The sequence below is a fragment of the Cinclus cinclus genome, chromosome 3 (assembly GCF_963662255.1).
Source record: "Cinclus cinclus chromosome 3, bCinCin1.1, whole genome shotgun sequence".
NCBI lineage: Eukaryota > Metazoa > Chordata > Aves > Passeriformes > Cinclidae > Cinclus > Cinclus cinclus.
The window spans coordinates 117,617,810-117,642,408 of NC_085048.1; the positions used below are offsets into that span (position 1 = coordinate 117,617,810).

Genomic DNA, 24,599 nt, shown 5'->3' on the forward strand with positions numbered 1-24,599 from the left:
GGGGGCTTTTTCCCACTAAACCTCACAGGAATCCTGTTTTATTGAGGGTTCCTTTTCCTATGATTTTTGGCTGGGGACTCCTCTCCTGTGGAGAAGGTCCTGGGGGACTTTGCCAATACCTTGAATTTTATTTTTTTCCCCTCAAAATGAGTGGTCTTTGTCTCCATGGGAGGATGGGGTAAAGTGCTCTTTGGTGATTCTTTGGTGTACTCCAAGGGACACATTCTGGAATGCCAAAGGTTGGGAGATCCCAAAGCACCATTTCATCCACCAGCAATGATGGAACTCAATTAGGAGCAAAAAAAAAAAAAAAAAATCTCACTGGGTTCCCCCTACGTCTGCTGCTGAGTTTTATCCATTTAATTTTAATTTTACCAGTGGAATTCCATGGGAAATCCCTGGTAGTAGCTTCTGTAGGGCGGGCTGGGGCAGCACAGCCACGGTGAGCCAAAGCCAGAGGCAAATCCCAAGGGATGAGGAGCAGGATCTGCCCTGGCCAAGCTCCCTCGTTATTTGAACCCGTTATTTGAACCGCTTGCTCTCCACCAGTGCAAAGGGCTCCAAAATGCCCTTCCCAAAACATTCCTTGCTCCTGCAGCCACTGCTCACCTTGCACTTCCAAGGGAAAAAAAGGGGAATAAAATTGGCAACTGAGGTTAAAACTCATGCAGGAGCAGGAGAGGAGGTCCTGCTCCCACAGAGCCGTGCAGAGAGGTCCCACTGGGCTCTGTCCATTGTTAATTAACACTAATTATCATCCATGGCACTCAGCAGCTTCTCCCTGCGGGAAGAACCGCTCCAAGGGGGAACTTGGGATGGGGTTTCCCTTCTTTCCTCTTCCTGCGGTGCTGGTGAGACCAGACCAAACCCTGGAGCTTTTGGGGAGCACCTGCACCAGCCTGAGGGAAGGGGGATGTTTGTGCATAGATATGGGATGGTCAGAGCAGCCAATCCCCCAAAAACATCTGCTGGGAGGCAACAGGAATACCCATGGCTCCAGGGGGAAAGGCCCTGGGATATGGAGCACCTGGGAGGACACAGAGCAGTCAGATCCCCTTGGAAATGTCCTGGATGGATCCATGTCGGGCTGGCCTCCTCCCATCTGCATCCAGGTGCTCATCCCTGTCCAAAATACGGAGAGGATCCCAGGAAAACACAAAATCTTGGAAACCTCTTTTGACAGCCCCGACTCACAGCAGGTCCTGCTGCCGTCGCCTCCGGTGTTCCGGGAGCTGCTCCCTGCCTCCAGAAGGGTTTTATTGCTGGATTGCTCAGTCCCCCACATCTGATAGATACTACAGAAGCATTTTCACACGTTTTATAGAAAGAATTTCTTTTGAAAAAAAGGCAACCTGGTGGCTTGGGGTTTGATTGGTTGGTTGTGATGGTTTGGTGGACCCTGGAGTTCGACAGCAAAGTCTTGAAATTCAGAGTGGATCAAAAAAATAGAGATATCAAAACCCAAAAAAAAAAAAAAAAAAAAAATCAGTCAGCAGGAAATAGGCTGATTTGCGTGATGCAAATGAAGCTGGATTTTGGGGTAGCATTAGGTATTTACAGGTAAAAGAAGTGCTGATTAAATCCCTCTGCCCTTTTTCCAGCTTTTTTGGGGGGTCAAACACCCCAGAGGCAAAGGGAGAGGGGAGGAATCTGAGCCTCCGCAAGGCAAACTCTGGTGGCTCTGCCCATCAGCTGGCTCAGGTTTCCCTCTTTCCTGCTGTGGGGCTCATCCCACGGGACTCCAGGAACGATGACAAAATGTGATTCCACATTTTCGTTGAGACTCTTTCAGGAAATCTTAAAAAAAAAAAGGCAAAAAGAATAAAAAGAGTGGAGGGAAACACCGAGTAAACACCACTCTGTGGTGGGAATGGGAGGTCCACCCTCATCCTGCCATGTGTCCTGGGGGAGAAGCAGGGTGGGAGTCCCACATCCATCCATCCATCCATCTTTCCTGGGTTTTCCCAGCGAGGAATTCAGTCCTGGCGGCTCCTCGGGATGCACCTGGAGCTCACTGGAGCCTCCAGATGAGGCGGATGATGTAACGCAGCAGGCGCAGGATCACCACCTGGGGGTTTCCCACCTGGGGATCCAAGAAACCCTGGCAGAGAGGGAGCAGGGGGAAAGGAGAGAAAAACCAAAGAAAGTGGTGACTTTAATTGCCAGCAACACGAAGCCCCCTATGTTATATGAACACCTGGAAAATATTCCAGAGGCACAACCTGAAGTGTTTAACGCTTGGCAGCCAGCAGAGCTTGGGGCTCGCGGCAGCAGTCAAGGGATGCCCCATCTTCCAGGAAAAGCCTGGGACCCACGAAAGCCTTGCTGGGTCAAGGAATGGCTGGATGGCGAAATGCCCGATCTCCTGGTGTCCCTGTCCCAGGAGCAGGCCCGGGGGGAGGCCCCACCCCGGGGGAACGTGACAAGGATGGCGCTGGGACCCGTCCGACAGCCCCGACCTGCCCGGCGAGTGCGGCTCTGGCACGGCTGCAGTTCCCCATTTCTAACCTCGGGCTGAAAGGGCAAACCCCAGAGCCGGGGGGGGGGGGGGGGGGGGCTGGCAGGCACAGAACCCTTCCACCTTCCCCTCTGGAGAAAACTCAGGAGCAGCCAGGATGCTTCCAGAAGGAAAAGGGACCTTTCCGCCAAGTGCCGCAGGGATGGTAATTAAACAACGGCTTAAATTCTCTGAAACCTCCCTGCTTTTGGGTGCAGGGAGTGAGAATTTGTCACATGCTGACTGCACCAGGTACAAAGTGTTTTTAGGGTCACGCATGACGTCCTCTGCTCGTGTCACCTGAGCGGGCAGGACGTGTCCTCCGTGCTCCGCTCCTCGCCCTGCACTGGAATTGCGGCTGCAGTGCTGGGAGAGCCTGCTGCAGACCTGGGGGATGCTCCCTGCACCTCACCCTGCTGCTGCCTGGGAAACACCCCACTCCCATTAAATTCACCCCCTTATCCACCTCAGGGCTGTAAGGGAGCTGCATGATGTGCCCAGAGATTTCCAGCACCAAAGGAGCTGGGATAACACTGGAAGGACATTCCAGCTCCTCACAAAGCACTCCAGATTTAAGGCACTGCTCTGGGAGGTAGGGAGGAGATGGGATGAGGGTGGTCCAGCACTGACCAAGCTCCCCAGGGAATGGTCACAGCCCCAAGGCTGCCAGAGTTCAAGGAATTTGTGATGAGGCACAATGCTGGGGCTGTGCAGGGCAGGAGGAGTTTGGACTTGGATGATCCATGTGGGTCCCTTCCAGCTCAGGATATTCCATGGCACTCTGCATCTCTTCCAGCTCTTCTGGGTCTGCCTGCTGCTACCAGGTGCCTCCAGCTTTCTGGATAGCCTGATCCCTGCCTTTTATTGGAAAGATGTCCTTTCATCCCAAAAAGCAGCCACTTTGCATCATGAGGGATCAGCCTGGATGGGGGAGGTCAGAAGAGGGGCATTTTGGATTCTGGGGACACCAGCTTATCACCGTTTTGTTGCAGGTCAGGAATGCCAGGCTATTTGGAAAAAGTGGAGCAGGTGGAGATGATGTGGAAAAAGCGGGATCATAGCAGCTTGACCCTGATTTTGCAGGAAAGCCAACCCTGGGAGCAGTGAGGAAGCACTGCAGGAGCTGTTTGGGAGCTGAAGAGGACAGATAAGGATCCAGCATTCCATCACCAACACTGCTCCTGGCTCCTCTACCCAGAGTGGATGGAGCAGAATGCACAAGCAGGGACACGCAGCCGTCGGGAACACTCAGAGGGCTCCGAGCTCCTCTTGCTTCACCCCCTGGGCTGGGCTGCCTTGGGCTTGGGCTTTTCTGTGGCATTGCTGCATCCATTTGGGTTGCAACACCCCAAGGTGAGCAAGTTCATGGGCTTACAAAAACTCTTTCAAAACAGTCTTAGCAAGAGAAATAAGTTCTGGGACCCAGTCTTGTCTTCGTGGTGGCTGGGATATGGAAGCTGGGCTGGGAATCCCACCGAATGCTTACCTAAAAGCTACGGTGCATCCCTCAAAACCCCCAAACTTTCCCTGCCTCTTCCTTTTCTAAAAGTTTCCTCATCACCATCAGGTCCGGGCCCAACCCAACACCTCTGCCCCAAAACCCTCGTGCAAACCTGGTGCCCTAAAACTTCCAGCCCTGATTTCAAGGTTATTTTTCATTGATTTCAAGGTTATTTTTCATTGATTCGAGGCCGTCACCGCTGATTTGCCTGGTCCAGCCCCCCCCCGCCCTCGCAGCCTTTTCTCCATCTGAGTGAACAACACGCTCACCGCAGAGAGAGTCTCCAGAAATGATTCAGCCTCTGCTTTTGAGAGAAGTGGAAAGTGAAGAGGGAAAAGTTACCCTGCGTGGACAATAGGAGGCATTGAACTCGTCCCCGATGCGCCGCAGCTCCTGTGCGATCCAGATTTCTGGCTGCACCTCCTCGGCTGGAGACTGGGATTGCCACCGGGAAGCTGCGGGGAGTGAAAAGGGAGAGTTGGAAACCCAGCAACAAGAGAAGGTTGTGTGGAATTTACCACATAAAGCTCAGTGGTGACCCATCAACTCTTGCCATCTTATTCCTATTTTTTATTACCGTTGTATCTTAACTCTGTTAAATCCCAGGGGTGCATACACTGCATACAACGAACAGGCTTTTATTCCTTGTTATTTCTGTATTATTACTACTACTATTTTACATATTTATTGTAGGCTTTCTGTGGAAGAATCTCCAAGCTTTGGGTCCTCTTAAACAGGGATAAAAGCCAAGATGCAAAGCTACAATTTCCTTCCCTTGCCCAACCTTCTCTTCCCCCTTTTTATCCTTCAGCAGCAACTCCTTCCCTAACCTTAAAAACCCTCTGCCTGGATATTTCCATCCAACCCTCACATTTCTTCCCCAAATCATCCTCAAGCGCCCAACGAGGAAAACCAATGGGTTTGTCATAGGGAGGAGAAAGCCACAGTTGGATTTGTGTGTGGAGAAACCACATTTCCAGCAAATCCAAGTGCTGGCTTGAAAGGGAAAAGAAAGAGTGAATGTATTTATTATACTGCAGGATACATAATTATTTAGGTCTCCATCTTAAAAGGTTATTAAACATGTGATAAATCCTCCAAATAGCCAGGGGGGAAAAAAGAGACAGAACGATGTATGGTACCAACACCACGTCATCCCCCTTCCATAAAGTTCAGTATCTGAGCAGGAACTGCAGCCTTAAGGATTTTAAAAAAACCAAAACAAAACAAAACAAAAAAACCACCAACAAACTAAAAAGAATAAAACAACCCCACACGAAAAAAAAAAAAAACCTGCAAAAAACAAAGCAGTGTTTTGGCACAACGGCTTCAGAGGAATCACAAGGGAACAGGAATAGCTTCCAATCTTCCAAATATTCAAAGGATTAGTGGGGCAGTTTTTAAAAAAAAAAAAAAAAAAAAAAGAGAGAGAGAGAGAAATTAAATAAAAGTCTGGCTCCAACCTGACTGGAAAATGCATTTCCAAGCCAAGGCAGCGCTGCTTGGCCGGAGGATGTGTTTTGTTTTCACGCTGTAGTAGCGCAGGAGCAGCGCCCGCCGCCCGCCCCGAGCGCTTCTCCCGCCGCCGCTGAATGAACCGGGCGCGGCTCTCCCTCCGCCCCGGCTGCTCCGGGCAGCCAAACCCCGCTCTGCCGGGGCAGGGCGACCTTCCCAAATCCCACCGCCGCCCTCAGCAGGGCCGGCCCAGCCGGGCAAACAAAACCACGCGGCGAGCCCGCGGCAGGAAGACGCGAGGAGCGCCGGGGACGTGAGGAAAACCACGCGAGGGAGCCGCGCTGCTCCCGCTCCATCCTTTCCGCCCTTCACCATCCTTCATCCCCGGAGACGCCCGGGCTGGGCTCGGTGGCTGAGAGCGAAAATCGGGCTGAGGTTTTCAGAAAGGACTTTCTGCGGCGCTGCCGAGCGGCGGCGGCGAAAGGGGACAGTCATAACCGTGTCCCCAAACCTGTCACGGGTGCTTTCGGGGGCGGGGGGACACAGTCATAGCGCGAGCCAGCGAGGGTGACACGGGGACAACCCCGGGCCACCGGCACCGCCGGGATGTCGCGTCTGGCTCCAGCTCGTGGGATGCTCCAGCGTGGAATTGCTGCGGTTCTGGCTGGGAAGGGCAAAGAAACCGACCCCAAACTGCATCTTCAGCTCTTGGGTTAGGTATCCAACCCCCCCCCCCCCCCCGCCACGGAAGGAAATCCTGGAGAGCCGGGAGAAAACAGCAGCGATTTGAAAACAAGAGCATCAGGACGTCACGCCAGCAGATTCCCAGCTCGAGGTTTTCCCCCTCAAATCCAGCTATTTGCACGTGGAGAATTCTCCTTTGAGAGCAACGGGAGCTCTGTTGCTTCTCTCCTCACGGGAATACACACCGGGATCAAACCAGCACCGGGAAAACCCATTTGCAGAGCACCTGCTCCAGCCACATTCCCAAAAGCCGCATGCCAACAACCACGTGCCTTCAGACCGAAAATCTGACGACAGGAAAGGAACCTCTTCCCACGGAGAGACCCGAAATACCACGCACAGTCACACAACCCCTGCACAAAGGGTGAGTCTGTCATGCCTGACTTACACTCCCAGCTGGGAATTCCCCATCCCTGCCACCCTCTTCCCCCAAAGGCAGGACTGAGCCTCTTCCTGCAGCACAACCTAACCAACTCACCCTTGCTCCTCTCCTTCCCATCCCCAAAAGCATCTTCCTGGATATGCCAAAGCTGGCACTGCAACCCCTGTTTCCCTTCCACCCCAGACCATCCCGTCGCTGCTTTTGCCTCATTTCTCCCCAGAAAAACGGCTTTGGAGGCAGCAGGATGAACCGTCAGAAAGACAGCACAGACCAAAGCATCATTTCCCAAAACCTCCACAGCAACAGCTCTTCCTTACACAACCCAAGGCTCTCCCAAGGGCTGCCTCCACCTTTATTTGCCCTCTTTTAAACCTTGGGGGAAGGTTTTGTGAGATGTAGAGAGGGACTTTTGAGGCAGAGCATGAGTTTGCCGTGCAGGAGCAGCCTTGGAGCAATTCCCCCCTGCCCATGGGAGAGGCTAGGAGCATCCTGCTCGCAGGAAACGCCTGTTTATTTTAATCAAAATAATAATTACTATTATTGCTTGTGCTTCCGAGAGAAACTCTCCACCTTGCAGCCTCTGCTCACAACAGATAAGATCAGTGGGTAAAAGCACAACAAAAATATCCCCTTTGCTTCCTTCCGAAGGGACTGACCCACTTCCATGTGGAAAACTTCACAGCACATGTCCAGCTGGGCACTGCCAAGGCACAGGGATTAAGCAGTAGGTGTGCAGGGCAAAGCCATGGATATTCCCCAATGAGAGCTGCATGGGAAGCCACAGCCTGGTAGATGCAGGCCTGGATAGGGACAAAACAGCTCTGTAGATCCATGTTCCCCGCTTAATCCGTCCAGGAGTACCCAGGGGTCCCGGCTCAACAGCACTGAGGATTTTCCATTTGCTTATAGTTGTTTAGGATGATGCCCCTAGCAACACTCACAGAGCAAAGGCTCCTATGAAACAGCTGATGAAAGTGCAGGAATTTGGAAAAAAAAAAAATAAACCAGGGAAAACTTCAATTTCTTCCCAAAAGAAAGAAACCGAAGCCTTGGCTCTCCCAGTGAGGAATTCCGGGAGCATCCCTGCCCCGCCGTGCCAGGGCGAGGTTGTGAAACTTGAATTAAGCTGTAATTACTGCAGTAATGTCACAAAATCTCTCCTAAGGGCACTAAGCAGCCAGAGCCACAGCCCGGAGCCAGGAGGCAGCAAAAACACCACCAAGCAAAAGAGACGGTGCGTAGATCCCAGAAAGCTTAGAGCCAGTGTTTGTTATCCCGCCGTACCCAGGTGGAAGCTAAAAGGTGGAAGTTCAAAGGTTTCCTCCGATTAAAGGAAATTCATCAGGAGAAGGGAATGCTGGAGACGCAGGCAGCTCCCGCGGGCAGGTTTTCCCTGCTGGAGAGGCTTCACCTGGCAAAGCCGCCGGTAAAAAACACGCCCCCGGCCGCTTCCCAGCGGGATTTCGGGATGCACGACCCCAGCACCTCCGCCGATGAGAGAGCCGGCAGCGCCGCAGGAGCCAGGAGCCACTTGCTTAGCAAAACAGCCGAGAACGAGCGAGCCCCGAGTAGGAAGCTGGACTCAACAACTCTGTCCCCTCCTCCCCTGGCAGCGACTGACCGAGCCCGGAAAAGAATAAACATCATAGTAATAAAAACCCCGGCGCTGGACGCGCGCGAGTTTCCCCGGCGCTGTGTTTGTTCAGCGGGCCCGGCCAGCTTCCACAGGGCTCCCGGGAGAGCCTCCCAAATTTCACAGGGTGGGATGCGGGAGGTGCTGCTGCTGCTGCAGGTGCCTCGTGCTGCTACCCGCGTTCTGCATCATTCCAAGGGAAGCCGAGGCAAGGAGCAGCAGCACCAGCCCCGTGCTGGCACTGTGCGCTCACGGCTTCGCTCCTTTTGCACTCGCACCTGCACACAAACCCCCGGCACTTCTCACGCCCACACGAGAAATCCGTATTTTCCGCGGTTCTGGGGAAAGCCCAGCCAAGTGAAGGAGGGGAAGGCGAGGAAAGCCCAGCCAGGTGAAAGAAGAACGGTGGGAAAACCTCTCCGGCACTTTCTACCTTCACACCGCGTATTCACCCTCCACACATCTCCCCCGGCGCTTCCCCTTCAAACACCCCCACGAGAGCCCGCGTTCTCCAGGTTTCTGAGGAAAGCCCCCAGCCCCAGGTGAGGAGGGGGAGCGAGGGAAGTCGAGCCCGAGGAGGAGGAGGAGGAAGGAGGAGAAGGATTGGGGAGCCGCGCCCCAGAGCTTACCCATGGCGCTGAGGCAGTGGCTGAGCGCCTGGCAGGGCGGGCTGGGGGTCTGCGTGGCCTTGTCGCAGCCCAGGGCGGGCGCGGGGCTGCGCTCGGCTTCGAACGAGAAGTACCCGCTGGAGGAGCGCGGCAGCAGCGGCGACCTCCGCACGAAGATGAAAAGCGGCGAGCGGGTGGCGAAGGGGCCGGGGCTGGCGGGCGGGCCCCGCGCCGCGGACACCGCGCCGGCCCCGGGCAGGGCGGCGGGAGCGCCGGGGCGTAGCTGCGCGCCGGGGCCCGGCCCCTCTGCCGCCGGCAGCCGCCCGCCCTCGCCGTCGCGTCGCGCTTTCACCTCGGGGGGCTGCTTGGCCATCGGGGCTGCCTGCGGGGAGCGGAGCGCGGTCAGCGGCCGAGCGCGCCGGGGCCGGCCCGGCCCGGCCCTCGCCGCCACCCCCCCACCCCACCCCACTCCTCCCCGCCGCCCTCATTGTTCTGCCCAGCGCTCCCCCGCCCCGGCCCGAGCCCCCGCTCCGCGCCCCCGACCCCACTCACGGTGCTGCCGCCGCTGGAGCAGCCCCGGCCGCGGCTGCGCTGGGGTGTGCGCGGGAGCGGCCCCGCTCCCCTCCGTGTTTACAGCCCCGGCACCGCCCCGGCCCAGGCGCCGCCCAGGCCGCTGCCGCCGGCGGAGCATTGGGGACGGACGGATGTGGCCCGGTCTAGCAAACACACGCTGACGCGCGGTACAGCCTTTCACTTAAACACAGAGCCCAGAGCGCGTTGTGCTCATCCCTTCACCCTTCTCACCCCTTATACCCACAACCCAAAACCCCCGGGGTCCCTGCACGCACGCCCTGTGCTGCGGCTGCGCCCCTGTGTGTGCGCACACCTCGCCCCCCTGTGCCACCTTGTACACCCCTGCTGCCAGTGTCCCCAGTGTCCCGGCTCACTGTCCCCCTCCTCAGCCAAGGCAGGGATGGTCCCACACGCTGCTGGAGCATCGCTGGCTGCTCCGGCTCTCTTCCCATTGCCTTCATGCCACTCCAACAGGAGGGGAAGGAAAAGTGTCTGCGGGTGTTCGAGTGGGCAAAAATAACTAGGGAAATTTGTTAGGAAAAGACATCAGGGAAAAATCTTAAGACAGGGACCAGCAACAGAAGGCCATCACCTTTCTTCACACCAGGAAAGCAAGGGAAAAGCAGGGCTGAAAAATCAGGCTGGCTCCTCTTTTCCCAGCCCTGCAGCAGAGGTACCCACAGCACAGAGCTCCACCAGGCCCCGCTTCCCTCACACATCCTTTGGATCCAAGAGCCACCCGAGGCTTTTCCCCTTGGCTGAGGCCTGCAGAGCATCCTGTGGTGGTGGGGCAGAGGAAGGAGGACACTCTGGAGGCACCAGGGCTGCCGGGACACGGGGCCAGCCAGCAGATGTTCAGTCTATTTTCTCCTCCTGGCTCATCTTGGTTTCTGCGTGGGCGGCTCACACGAGCACAAAGGGGATGGGGAACAGCCTGGATCCAACCTTGAGCTGCCCCTTCTCCTCCTGCCCTCGGGTTTTTGGAGAGCCAGGACAGGCACTAAGTGCATTTTCCCACTGTGAATCACGGCTTCAGCCTCCTGGAAGAAATCCGTTTCGACGTTATCCTCGTTCCTCTTGTCGTGAGCCATAGCAGAGGAATTTGCATTGAAGCCAGTACCAAAGGTCCTTCATTTTTGGCACTGTGGGCACGCAGTAAGAGAGGGGGAGCTAAACCTGTCCCTCAAGGCTGCCTCAGGCCCTGGGAATGCCTCATCCCAAAAGCGATGCCCCCAAAGCACCCACCAGCATCTGTGTGCAGAGAGCTTCCCCTATCCCACATGGAAATGAGGAGGGAGGAAGGAAAGGGATGGAGGAGGATGATGGGGATCCCATGCTGCTATAGCACTCCAGCAGTGGCATCTCCCACCCAGCCTTCCCTCTGTGCCATCACAGAATCACTCATCTCGGAAAAGACCTCCCAGATTATGGAGGCCAGTCCAATCCCAGCAGGGAATTGTCCCTGCCACTGGAGATTGGAGTAAAGGAGACGGGGCCTGGCTGGAGGGAACTGACTCCTCACAATGCCATGGAAACCCCCAGGGAAAACCACCCCCAACCTCTCCTCCCCACCCAGCAGGTGCTCACCAAGTTCAGTCTGACCTGAACAAAGCACTAACGGAAAAATATGACACCTTGCTCTCCTTCTCCTCCAACCACAGTGATAAATGCTACTTCACTGTGCCAGATAAAATCTGTTGCCAGATAAAATCAGGACTGAGCCTCAAGCACAAGGCTTTGTCTGAGCTAGGCTTGGAGGCTGACCTTTACAGTGCTCCTGATTTCAAACACCAACCCCAAATCAAACCCTTTGTCACCAGCGTGGGGGTGCTTGAACAGCAAAGGTTGGATGGAGATATAAGAACAGGTGGGTTTTGTTAAATGTACATTTTAGTTAAAGAAAACCCCAAACCCTCTCTGGGGGGGGTTTGTCATCTGGGGGGATGTCACTACTCTCCACACACACACACACCACAGTGATGTGGTGATGAATCAAGTGACAAGAATGGCTCCGTTGTGACCTGAGTAGTCCCTGGGCTGGGCAGGGGGTGGCACTCGGATTTCCTGCTGCCACCCGTGAATTTGGGACCTATTAATGTATATTTCAAACTATTAATTGTTCCTAATGGGGCAGTGATAGTGCTGTGGGTGACCCCAAAGAGGGGTGGAGCAGGACTGCTGCTTTGTTAACATGCGCCAAATTACTTCAACAACCTCACACTTTATCCTTGTTAATGCCTTCAAAGCCATAATTAATAAATTTGGCCAGGAATTGCAGGGAGAAAGGGCTGAGTGGTCCATCACCAGCGAGGGATGGAGGTGTTGAGGGAGAGCCCCAGACCCTGGGGGGGGGGCAGCTCGATGGCAGAGGGTGAAAAATGAGTAAACCTGGGTTTTCTGCAGAATAAAAGGCAGAGGCACTCACCCACACACCAGGAAATCTCTCTTCTCCGTGTGGGTGGTGGAGGCCCCAAGATGAGTTATCTCTAAAGGGCGACTCTGGGGATACCTCAAGATCTTCAGCGGCATGGAGCCGGTGAGGAAATATCACCCTGTCAGCTGGGCCCTGGGCTTCATCCTGGCTTTTTTAACAGCTTCCTTTAAATCAACAACAGCAGAACCTGCACCCCACCTCACCACTCCACCAGTCCATTTTTACCCCTCTCGTGGTTTTAACCTTCCTCCTCCCTGCTTCCCATGGGATGATGGTGGGAGGGGGGTAGGAGCAGGCGGCTGGGACAGGGGTTCTTTTTAAGGGTGTTTGATGTAAAATAACAGCATTTATTAAGGGCAAAGCTGCAGCTAAAAGCTCCATTGTGCTTATAAATGCTCTCAAAAGTGCTCTTCCACATATCCCTCTGCATTATATGAGGAGCTAAAAATATATAATTCACAATATAGATTTAAAAACTAAAGCCTGGCAGAGATTTTGGCCTGGCCAAAGAACAGCTGACTCTGGCTCAGCTTGTAAAAAAAATGCAACTAAAAGGAGAAAGGGAACAAAAAAAGCCACCCCCACCGTGCAGTGTTTGTTTCCACCAGCTCTGAGGTTGCTCCAGCTGATCTCCCTCCTGGTGCAACTGGACCCAGCTGAGTCAGGCATCAGCTAGCTCAGATCAAAGCCCAAGGCTTTTCCCGTACCAGGGGAAGCTGGCTGCTTCCAAGGGGAATCCCAGAGGTATTGCCAGCAGGGCAGGGAGAGGAGTCCCAGCTGCAAGGACAGCAAGCCCAAGGAGAACCAAGACATCCCAGCTCTTCCTGAGCATCCCAGGCTGCACCAGGCTCACCATGGTTTTCTAGCTAAACAATTTAAGCAGAGGAAAAACACCCCTGAAACAGAAGCAGGAGGAAGGAGAATAGGAAAGGCTGTTGTCTCCCTCCTGTGGGGAGATGCAAAAATCAAATTAATGCCCTCTCTTCCCTTGGGGAGGCTGTGCTGCTAAAATATTCCTTTTAAAGGAACACTTCTTTTTCCCTCAAAATTCTGCCATTACAGGCAAACAAGATACATTTGTCTTGTGGGTTTCCCCTGAGCTTGAATAATGATGGGGGGAAGGGGGTGGGTTCAGTCCTGTCCAACTTCAATCTGACCTGCAAACCTCCATTTCCTCCATCCTAGAAATTCCTAAGGACAAGTAGAGCAGGAAGAGCCCAGTCCAAGCACACCCATTGCCTCCCAAACCAATTATCAACTCAACTTAGCATATTTCCCCCCCATCCCCCAAAAAGCACAGAAAGATGCAAGCCATCACTGCTGAAGTCAACCCCAAACCCGTTTATTATTTAAAAGAGAGTTATTACCAAAAAAAAAAAGTTCCACATCCAAAAAATGCCCAAGTCCTTGGAAACTGTGCAAACTCAGCCCTTATTTCCGTGAGCGTTTGTGCTCGATGAGCAGCACAACAAGTCTGTTCCGAAGGAACTTGATTTCCTTCATGTAGGACCTGCAGAATAAATCCCTGAGCTTCTGGCTCAGAGCCCCGAGGGAAGGCAGCTTGTGGCAGCTGGGAATGTTCAGCAAGCTCTCAAAGAACTCTTTCCACAGCTCAGCATTGGCAAGCCTGCAAAAAGGGACAAAAAAAAAAAAGCATCAAAAAAGCACCAAATCCAGCTGTTAAAATACTGATTTTTACTCCACTCCCAGCTAGCAAAGCTGTGACAGAACCTGACCTCAGCAATGTGGTACTAATGTGGGTTTCTAGGAAATCTAGGCAAAGATCTGGGGGATATTTTGGACACCCACCTCCTGAAGGTTCCCTCAGGTTTCCAGACCCCGTTGTCATCCTTGAGGCGCATGTAGGTCCCAAAGAGCATGCAATACACAGTGGCTGCAATCCCAAAGTAGTCTGTCTGAACCAAAACCACACCAGTTTTGTGTCAAAAACACACCCAGAGCACTGGAAATGAGCTGAAAACAGCCCACGGAGGGGGAGAGGCCACAACTGTGGTAGAGTCCAATTTTACCAGAATTGGTGTGCAGGAAGCACCAAGATTCCAGGCTGTCCCTTACCTGGTAGTTCCATGGTTTATTTGTCAGCATTTCCACGCACTGGAATCCAGATGTTTCACACCTGGCAGTGAAGGCTGTTCCCTCAGGGAAGAGCTTCATGTCAATGCTCTGGCCCAGGTCAATGAGGGTCAGGCCATGGCAGAGCCCATCAATGTCACACGTGTCGTTGTCCAGGAACCTTCAACCAACGACAAGAGACAACCCCCTCAGTGTCCCCAGGCTCCCTTATGGTGACATCTGGAGACAACAGGAGACACTTGCCTTTCTCCCAGGATGAAATTGTCTGGTTTGATGTCCCCGTGGATGATTTTGCAGCTGTGCAGCTCCTCCACCATGTGAAGGATTTTGACAGCAAAGTAAACGACAAGGGCTTGGGGCATCACCTTCTCTGGGAGTTTCTTGTAAATGTTGATGGCATTCTGGAAGCCAGAGACACACACAGAGCATGGATTAAGGAACAGCATATTCCCAAGGAAGGTGAATTAAGTGGAAGAAATGCTCCAGAGCAGGAGTTGGTGGCACTCACAAGCAGCGTTCCATAGTTGTGGAGCTCTCCCACCAAAATGCTGCCGTTGGGGAAGAAATGGGCGGAATAGAAGTGGATGTAGAGGTGGCGCACGCTGGGGCTCAGCCTCTCCAGCAGCTGGGTTGCAATGTAGAACTCCCAAGGGTTGGCAGGTTTCTGGACCTGGAAGAAAGAAGGGGATTTTTCTGGGAAAAGCTGGAGTTCCTCTCAGGTTGGGTTTTGTTGTTGGTTTTTAACAGCAGATCAGGCATCATCCCTCTTGAACTCGTCCTAGAATGGTTTGGCTTGGGAGGGGAACTGGATCACCTCTCAGTTCATCTTTCATCCCCTGCCATAGGACACTTTCCACTATCCCTAGGTTGCTCCAAGCCCTGCCCAGCCTGGCCTTAGACACTTCCAGGGATCCAGGGGCAGCCACAGCTTCTCTGAGCACCCTGTGCCAGGGCCTGCCCACCCTCCCAGTGATTAACCTCAGCTGAGAAACTCCATGATTAATCCTCTCAAATCAAGACTTCAATCCCACACACTCCTTGTGAATCCCGGATGCTCCAAAGAGAGCATAAGCCATCCTTCTGTCCTGAAAAAGGTTCACTTCAGGGGATAAAGAGAGGCTTTAGCTTTCCCTGAAGGACTAAACGTTGGAGGGAAGGTCCACAAAAAGGTGCCAGAGGCAGATCTGACATGGAAAGCCAAGGATGCATGTGAATCCACCCAGGGGAGGGTCAGACTCAAGAACTATTCCAACACCACTGACCTTGAATATCACTTTCTGATTATTCCGAGGATTACTGGCATCCAGGATGGAAGCTTGGTAGACTTGAGCAAAAGCTCCTTCTCCAACCAAGCAGTCCACATGGAATGAGCTGGGACCTTTAAAAGATTAACATTAAATCCTGCTTGCCAACTCCACAGAGGAAAAACAGGATAAAAAAAAAAAAAGATGAAAGCACCAGCCCATAAGAATTATTAAATCCTAGATCAAATCTTTCCCTACAAATCTCTTCCTGGAGAGAGCAAGAAAGAGCAGGAGTGCTGGACATGCCACACACTCGACCCCAGTGTTTCTATTTTTTGCCTGACCCCCTGGAAGCAGTCAAATTCCAAAGGGCATGCCCTGAAAAGTAAACACTGATGTTTAAGTCCCACAGGGATGTTGCAATCCCCGTCCTACAGCTTTTGTTGACACGGGCCCACTGCTGTTCCACACAAAGCTGGAGAGCTGTGGCCCAGTTTACAGGGAAAACTAGGAAAAATGCCTCATCCAAAAGGCTCATGCTACAAAAGACAAACAAACCAATCCCAGGCCTAATTCCCAACCTGAGGTCGAGATAATCTGGAGATACACACACAAGGAAGCTGAATTCCCACACACTCCCGAGAAGGTTTTCCTAAGAAAAGTCTCAAGAAATGCTTGGCAACTATAAGTTTGAAGGAGATCTTACCCAGTGAGAGTTCAGCCTTCAGTTTGATGAATGGAAGAGGAGATTTCCACTCAAAGTAGTTGGCGCAGGTGTGCAGCGGTTTCGGAAGCTCCGACAAGAATTTGCCAATTAATTTCTTGTCCCAAGGGTTCTCAACAAGGACTTTGCAGAAAAAAAGTGAAGCGTTTAAGCTCTGGGTGTCATTCCAAGGAGGTAACACAAGCTTGGGCTTGAACGAGCATCACTAATTTAAAACCAAAAACCCCAGGAGGGATAAGGATATGAGAAGCATTCCTTGATTTTGATACTCCAGCTTTTGCAGCCACCCAGAAATCCAGAGTTCCCCCAAAGAGTTGGAGCCTCAGCGAGCCCAGAACCTGTCAGGATTCCAAGTATTCCATGGCAATGTGCAATCCAGGTACAGCCCACATTCATCCCTCACAGTAAACAGGGAATTGCTCCCTGCAGTGCACAAAGCACTGCCCTTGGAATCCAGGGAAGGAAAACAGGGAATGCTGTGTACCTGCAGGTCTCCCGCTCTGGGTTGTCCTGTCCTGCCCAGCTCCACACAGTGTCTCCTGGGCAATCCTATCCACCCCAAAGGAGGAGGAATGTCCAGCTCTGCTTTGAGCTGTCTGCTCATGCAGTCGTTGGGAAGCAGCTGCAGCAATTCCCTGGATTCCAGTCCCTTGTTTCAGGATGTTACCATGAAGCCCTCTCTTCTCTGGGACCTGTTCGAGAACAGGGCTAAAGATTTAAACAAAGTATTATTAATAGTGTTATAATAGTACTGTATTATTAACCTCCTGCCTTGGTGGTTTGTCACCCTCAGGAAGCAAAAACCTGTCAAATGCCACCATGGAGGTGAATAGAATGGAGTTTTCTTAGGAAAATTAGATTTGGTCAAGTCACTTTACCCATACCCCAGTAATTCTCAAGTTCACCAAGAGAAGAAAAGAGTGGATTTTTGGCCTGTCAATTTTTCATTTCAACAGGGCAAAACTTAAATCTTGGAAGGGTTTTTGGGCCATGGTCACCAAACTCAGGTCCTTTTACCCCCCAGAGTGCTGGGATGAGTGTCAGGCAGAGCCAGGCTGAATGCAACAGAAAATCTTGGGAAATTTGCATTGGAACAGCATACCTTAACTTCTTGGACTTCGGCTCCCTGTGCAGTTCTGCAGAGAATTCCAAATCCATTTGAGGCAAATTTTCCTTACAGACTGAACAAAGGGAGCAAGAACAAGAGCAAATCAATGTTTGTTTCCCCAAAAGCAGGAATATTTGGAGCATTCTCACCCAGCAGCTCTGAAAGCTGCTGTCACAAAACCCAGAGCTTTACAGAGCCTCATTTCAAATATTCCAGTTAAAATAACAGCTGGATTTCTCCACGGAAGATTCCAAGACTTAAAGAGGGGCAGGAAGCATAAAGGTGCTCCCAGATGGGATTCAGCCAATGTTTGGATATTCCCAACCCCTTGGAATGGTTCACAGCAGCAGCTGGGCACAAAGCCTCTCCTGTCCCTCTTCTTATCCCAATTAAAAACCCTTAGAGAGCTGATGAGCTGCTGTTCCACAAGCAATGTGGACTCAGGAGTGGCAGCAGTGGGAGCCACACCTGGATGGGATTTGGGCAGAAATGGAGTCATGAGGCACCAAATTCAATGTTTTCCACTTGAAATATTCTTTATTTTACCTCTTGCTTCCAAAGGGGGCTGGGAGGGAGCTGCCAGGTGATTGAAGGGTGTGGACATGAGCTGGGCAGCTCGGGCAAAATCCCTGGTGTTGTCTGGACTGGGAGCCAGGGCTTTGTTGCTGCAGGGGCCATTCCACACAGTGTAATCATCCCGCAGGAATTCCGTGCTCCCCATTTCTTCCTAGGCAGGAAAAAAATAAATATCCAGGTTTAAAATTAAACCAGCAAAATGATACTGAAATAAAAACAAAATCCCACGTTTTCATAGTTTTAGACTAGGTCTGAATGTTGGCAGTAATTAAGGCCATGGCAAAATGCCAGACCACTAGAAATTGCTATGAGAGCCTGGAAAAGCCAATCCCATGAGAAGGGATCTGTTCTATCCAAGTTTTATCCTTCTCCTTGGCTATGGAAGCTGCAAGGTGGCTGCTGCAAGATGAAATCTTCCCCCAAACTGATGCCAACTCCACACATTTGAGAGGAGGAGTTCTCCAAGTCTCTGTCAATCAGCAATCAAAAAAAGCTCATGTCACGTGCAGGAAATGGGAGAAGGCATCCAGCCTTCAGCTGGGCATCATTCCTAGGACTATTGTGGGACTGGGACAGAGCAGAAGTGAATCCACCCACTCTGGTAACCCTCCTAAGTACATAACCCACTTCCAAGGCTAATCCCTGCAGGATCACCACTCACTTCTGCTGCACAGTCAGTCAAGGGATGCTCTCCAAAAGTTCTGGGCTCTTCTGGCTTCTTCCTCTGCTGTGGGATCCTGAAAAGCGATCCAAAAAGTTTAGAACAGCTTTTCCCCCCAAGAGCTTTTCCAGGCACGCTGGTCACAAAGGTTGGTTTGTTTTAACTTGAACTTTTAATTTTACTTTAAGAGTCCCATTTGCAGCAATTCATAGAAGCTGCAGCAGCTCAGAATTATCCCCAAATCCTCCAGACAGTGAAGTCTCCCAAGCACTGTCCAAACAGGGAAGTTGTGCAATCCCAGAGCAGCAACTCCTGCTTTACTCATGCCATTCCAGGCAGCTGCCACAGCAAAGTCCCATGGAATGGGATCCATTTCTTATGTGATTTTTAAAGAGCTGAGCTCAGCTGCTCCTGTTGCCCTCCTCACCCGCCATTCTCCTTCTCCTCCTCATCCTCAAAGATGGCAAATGCAGGAGTGACAGGGACAGCAATCTTAGTTTTCAAACATCCACCAGGCTCTGAAAATTAAAAGATAATCCCTGTTATCTTCACCCAATAAAGATTATTTACACAGCCACGTGATGCTCAGGGCTCCATCCAACTGCACCTGCAGAATTCCCACTCCAATCACCTTTCCTACAACCTCTTAGAAAGAAGGTTTTTCCAGCCCAACCCCAGAGGTGAAATCTCTCTGCTCACTCTTGCAAAGCCTCTGGGTTTCAAACTGGCTCAACTCTTCCACTGGTGGGAGGTGCCAATGGGAAATAAAAGATGGAATTCCAAGGGCTGAGAAAATAAAGAGCACACACCACTTTTTCTGCAAAAGGCTTCAAATTGTTCCTCACTGTCTTCCAGGAGAGATGGCTCAGGCAAGAAGGGTGTTTGGAACATATCCATGAGAACACCTAAGAAAAAAATAAAAAATAATGGGATAAATAATAAAGGAATAACAGTCCCAGAAGAAGAAATGTTTAGAGGTTCCTCCATTGTGTAATAGCCAAATCAAATGCCAATTAACTCTAATAATCTTAAATGCTAATTAATAAAATTCTTGTCACTTACCAGCAGTCAGTAGCCAATTATTCCTCCTCTTTGCATTTAAACACCTCAGACAATTGATCAGACACAGGAAGGGCCAATTTGGCTAACACCCTTGGTCACAGCCTTTTTTATTCCCTACCCATGGGGAGATTCCAAGTTTCCTAAGAGAGCAAGTTCTTTCATTTCTCAGATTTTTGGAAAACTTAGACGTTTGTAAGACTAATGAATGCCACAAGCTTTTTAGGTTTATTTCTTTCATTTTTATTCAGCTCAGCATCAAGCAGAGCTGACTGTGAACTTCCGAATTAATGTGGTTTAGGTTTTCACCTCCCAAACAGGATTCCCTGCAAAAGCAGCTCAGACAACACACTCCCAAAGAAGCCTGGCAGTGATTTATCCAGTAATTGATGGGATGTGGCTGCTGGGATGTTGTTAAAACATCCATTTCTGGTCACCCAGGGGTTTTGGGTCACCCAGACAATCCCAACAGACAATGAATGATTTTATGCTGTTTTCCTCTTTGAATGGTGCACATGCCCATCCCTGATTGAAAAAGCTCCACTAACTTTTCCAGGGAAGATCCCACAGACTCCAGGGGAAGGAAAACTTCATTCCAGACCTTACCCAAGGCTTCCTTTGTGTGGACTGTGGGTGATGGCTGCACCTTGAAGGGCGTTGTCATCCACATTGCTCCTCCCAGTGAGGTGTTGGGGGTGGCTTGGGAAGCATTTCCACAGGCAAAGGAGGAATTCCCAACTCTGGAGACTGGAAAACAACATCAAGATGATTCCTGACAGAGCCTGGGATTGTTTATGAGCATTCCAGCAAAATGTCACTGAGGGAAGTAAATATAAGGAGCAGCAGTGACGCAGAATTTGGGGAAAGATTTTTTTGGCTTGTTCAGAAATTTGCATGGCAGACTCCCAAGGGAGGCTGCCCTGGAGGACAAGAGGGACCTGGGACAGCTGGGTGGCTTCCAAGGAATGGATCTGCAATTCCCAGGAATGTTCTGTCCCCACACAGAAAGTAAAGCAGGAAGCCAGCAAGGACAAGCAGCGATTCCCAACCATGCTCCAAAGGGAACTGCTCAGAACACAGGGTCCACATTCCATGGAAGGGATAGAGAGACCCTGCACAGACAGGCAGGGGTGGAGGCTGGGAAGTCAAGAAGCTTTGCCAGGGCTGGAGCTGGTGTCCACAATCAGTTAATGATTCCCAGCTGGGAGCAGCCACATCAATGGTATCAGTCTCCATGCAAAGGTTCCTTACCTTCCTTCACATCCACAGCAGGAGTTAATCCAGTGGATCCCTTGTTAGGGGACCTTCAGAAGGAAGAGTCACAGCATTACCTTGGAATAAAAGCCATTTAAATCCTATTTCAATCCCTGTTTCAATGAAGGGAGATGTCCTTTAACAAAGATCACCCTGGAAAGTTTCTCCTACAGCTGTCAATAACCTGGGAGGCAGAAGAGTCCTTTAAAAAAGGTTAAAATGCATTAAAAGCTCCCCTTGGACACAGTTTGCCTCCAAGGAACTCCAGAACATGAGTGAATAACTGTTCCCACCTTGGCCAAGCCCACTGAGCCACCCTTGCTTTGCCAGCCTGGGTTTCTCCTTCTGCCCCCTTATTTTGTGGCCAAGTCCCACAGCAAAAGTACAGGGGAAAAAAATCAGCACTTTTTAATTTTTCTCTGGAGACCTTGGAGTAGGATCTACAGATTTGACCTAGGTTTAATAAACAGCAGTTTCAGGTCAGGTTTTTGTTTTTTTTTTTTCCCCCCAGTTGGGGAAGAAAGGCTTATTTTTCGCTAACTCTCAGTGTGCACCCTGAGGACACAACTGCAGAGGAGTTCACACTCACAGTTCTCCCGTGTTCCGAGGCAGAGCTGGGTTGGGATGAGCCCGTTCCTGAGCTGAAGCAGCACTGAAAGGAGGGTGCAGCTCCCCAAGCTCTGCCTGAGCTCCAGCTAGGTCCTTCTCCTCCTGTACTTCCCAGGGAGAGGCTGCTGGGACATGGTCACCGAGGGGCTTCGCTGGCTGCAGCCTGGGAGCAGCCACTGGTGGTGCTTGGAGTTGGGGCTGCTCAGGCACCAGAGCTTGGCATTCTGGCACATCCAGCCCTGGAGCAGGTGCCATCCAGTTTCCTGGGATGTGAGATGAGCTGGGCCTCACAGGTGGGGGCACCTTTAGGGATAAGAAGGGTTCTGTGACACCCAGCTTCCCCCCACTTAATGCAGACATTCCCATTTTCTCTACCAGCTTCACGAGACCAGAGTGTAACAGAACCTTAAGGCTCCCCTGCCAAGTACAGCCATTCCCATTTTTCCTGTTAGTTCCACGTGCCCAGAACCCAAGAGGACTTCCAGCTGAATCTCAGACTAAATTGTGGAGAGGCAAAAACCTTCCAAATCCAGGTATTGCAAGTTGTGCCAGGTTTCCACACTGGTATTGCGGCCTCAGCCTCCAGACTGGGTTAGCAACCAACCCTGGTTCCTACAGCATGGCTGGGTTTTGTAGGATAAGCCCAGGCAGAGCATTCCTGTCTATGCCAGGACCCACTCACAACCTTCTGGTTTGGCTCAGCTGCTGGTTCCAGTCTTGTTTCCTCCAGACTTCTGGAGAGCTGCGTGAGCTGGTCCAACTTCTGCTGCAGGGCTTGGAGTTCCAGCACTGCCGACTCCTTTTTCCTCATGGAGTCTTTCTTCTCCTCCTCTAAGGATTAAAGAATGACATTAAATGAATAGATATGGTCTGGATGCCATACTGATGGCTCACTGTGCGCCTATCTCCTCAGCAGAGACACCACTAACTGTGGCACTGAAAAGAGGAGCCCAAGGGATGAGCTTAACCAGGAAACAGCCACTTGGAGAGCTGGAAAAAAGGAGGATACCCAGTGCCTGCTGCCTCCTGAGGAGCTCGTATTTCCTGAAGTATCTCTTGGCCCTCAGCTCCTCAAAAGACAGCTCAGAGCCCTGGCACAGGAGCAGGTTCTTGTCGTACATGGGGACCTGCTCCCAGCTTGCGGTGCCCGGCAGCAGCTTCGGCACCACCTCAGACTTGGAGATATAAGTCACGTAGTTCCTGTGAGGGAAAAGGAAAAAAAAAGGGCCATGGCTGGGGGATTTATCCCAGGAGGAAGCTCCTTTTCCCACAGTGGGACTATAAAAGCACCACCCAACCACTTACACTTCTTTTCCAGCAGCACAGCATTGAGAATCAGCAGCATCTAGACCCTACAAGAGGGAAATAAAACATCAAAAAAATTGATATCAAATGAAATTCAATCAGCACAGCTGGCACAAAATCCACTGCTAATGTTATCCCTGATTCTAGGAATGCGTCAGGCCACTGAGTATGTCCCAGTGCTTCCCAGATGAGACATTCCCATGGAGATACGATGCTTGTAGCAGGAAAACAGCAGCAATATCATCCCAGGATCAGTTTTGAGACACACCAGATACTCTCTGGTCACTCTTACCCTTTTTCAGCCAACCTAAACTCTACATGAATCATCTTTCCCAAACAAGTCATCATTTACCTGACTTTTGCAGGGATTGGGACTTGAAACACCTTTTGGAGGACCCATTTGATTTGCAGCATGGGAAGTCTGAAGTGGTTTTACAACAGGAGCATCTGGCACAGAAAAATATAATGTAAGTATTTTCTACTCATTAATGAGTAAAAATCGTTTGCTCCTTTGTGAATTTTGATTAGCTTAAAGCACTGGCAAAATTAATAACTTGGTTCGAATACACCGCCCTTAAGAATTTTTCAAGTACAGAAGGAAAATAAAGCGGTTTCTACAAGGAATTGTTTTTTTTTTTTCAGTGACAAAACTCACTCATTGAGGTAAAAATACTCCTTTAGTGGAACAACAGATCAAACAGGACTCTCCATCCTCACCTTGCAAAGGAAGATTCCGAGGATCATAACTCTGCAGAGAGCTAAATTGTAAAAAAACCCCTCAGTTATTACCATGAAATTACCTGTCCGTCACCCTTCCCCACAATCTTGGATTTCCCTGTTCAATCATGCTACGAAACGTAACACTGAAAAGCATATTTTTTTTCTGTATATAGACATTTCCACAGCTGCAAAACTAAAAAAAAAAAAACCTTCAAAAAGCAGCAGGAGAACAGAAACAGGAATTTGTTTAATGCTTGACATTACATTTTACTTCTGTTTTTTTGCATTGTGCTGCCCAGAATTAAATGCTTAACTCCAAGACTCAGCTCAAGGATTTGCTTCACTCTGGGATATATTTTTCTTTTTAAACATACGTCCCAAAACACCCAATAAACATTCAACAGCAAAGAAACATTGTTAAGCTTAAACCTCCCTTTACCAAAAACCAGCAGGGAAAAAATAATCAAATCACATGCTAGCTGTAGTTAATTATGAGCACTGAGTAAAAGAGTAGAAGAGGCTCTGGAGTTACCAGTGGAGCTGCTGCAGGTTTTCCCGGGGCTGTGCCTGGTTGAGAAGCCCTTTTTGGAGCACATCTCCTGCTCCCTGCACGTTGCCTTCCTTCAGCAGCAGCTGAGCCCAGGCCAGGTAGAAATCCGAGGTGGTGGCTCCGATTCCCTGGCCATGCAGGTACTCAAAGTACTGGCAAGGGGAAGAGATGAACTCTGCCTGCAAGACACAAATGTGCCAAGCCGAAAAAAAAAAAAAAAAAAAACCAACCCAAAACCAGGGGTTTTTTTCTTCTTTGTTTTTGGTTCTTTCTTAGTTATCATAATAGGAAAGCATCATTTTCTAAGGATGAGTGAAACTAAGGCAAATCTCTGCGAGCTACCCAGCTTGAAAAAACACACTTGCTGCTTTTTTCCCCACCCCCCGATTCCCCCTATTCTGCAGAGGACCAGAATTCCTGAGGCCTCCCGCTCCTCCCAAAGCTCTCCGCATTCCCAGAAGCGAACAAACCAGGACCATTTGATCCCCAGAAAAAAACAAAAAACAAAAAAAAACCCAAACAAACCACGCACCAGCTTGATGCAGTAGCTCACAAACCGCGGGTCCTGGTGGTACCTCTTGTCGCCCACGAACACCTTCACCACCTCTTCCAGCATCCCGGGCCAGCGGCTCTGTTTCTCCTGGAGAGGGAGACATCCCTCTGCCCACCGCAGGTACCTGGAACCATTCCCGAGTCAGCTCAAGGGCCAGGGATGGGGGGGAACAACACCCAGACTGGGCACCCCGAGCCAGGCCCGCGCTCACCTGTCCCACGGCTCCAGCGGGTCGGGCCCTCGGTAATTCCGGATCTGAGCTTCATGATTCCTGCAGGGAAAAGGCTGGGATCAGTAAAGCTAGGGAAGCGGACG

General features: G+C 51.1%; 2 protein-coding genes across 2 annotated transcripts; both read right to left on the reverse strand.

The window, feature by feature from the left end:
- Positions 1-2,011: 2,011 nt before the first annotated feature.
- Positions 2,012-9,250, reverse strand: BCL2L11 (BCL2 like 11). Its single transcript, XM_062489530.1, has 3 exons — positions 8,842-9,250; positions 4,341-4,453; positions 2,012-2,101 (listed from the first exon to the last, which is right to left on the reverse strand). The coding sequence occupies exons 1-3, from the start codon at positions 9,191-9,193 to the stop codon at positions 2,012-2,014; spliced, it is 555 nt and encodes a 184-aa protein (XP_062345514.1). The 5' UTR covers positions 9,194-9,250.
- A 3,898-nt stretch (positions 9,251-13,148) lies between these two features.
- Positions 13,149-24,550, reverse strand: BUB1 (BUB1 mitotic checkpoint serine/threonine kinase). Its single transcript, XM_062490757.1, has 24 exons — positions 24,496-24,550; positions 24,264-24,408; positions 23,714-23,910; positions 23,179-23,219; positions 22,814-22,908; positions 22,462-22,508; positions 22,166-22,356; positions 21,842-21,987; positions 21,137-21,459; positions 20,545-20,597; positions 19,900-20,040; positions 19,044-19,139; positions 18,662-18,752; positions 18,235-18,310; positions 17,544-17,724; positions 16,992-17,070; positions 16,374-16,597; positions 15,872-16,012; positions 15,184-15,299; positions 14,430-14,591; positions 14,165-14,322; positions 13,904-14,081; positions 13,637-13,743; positions 13,149-13,454 (listed from the first exon to the last, which is right to left on the reverse strand). Exons 2-24 carry the CDS (start codon positions 24,345-24,347, stop codon positions 13,259-13,261), a joined length of 3,123 nt encoding a protein of 1,040 aa, XP_062346741.1. The 5' UTR covers positions 24,348-24,408; positions 24,496-24,550; the 3' UTR covers positions 13,149-13,258.
- Positions 24,551-24,599: the final 49 nt, after the last annotated feature.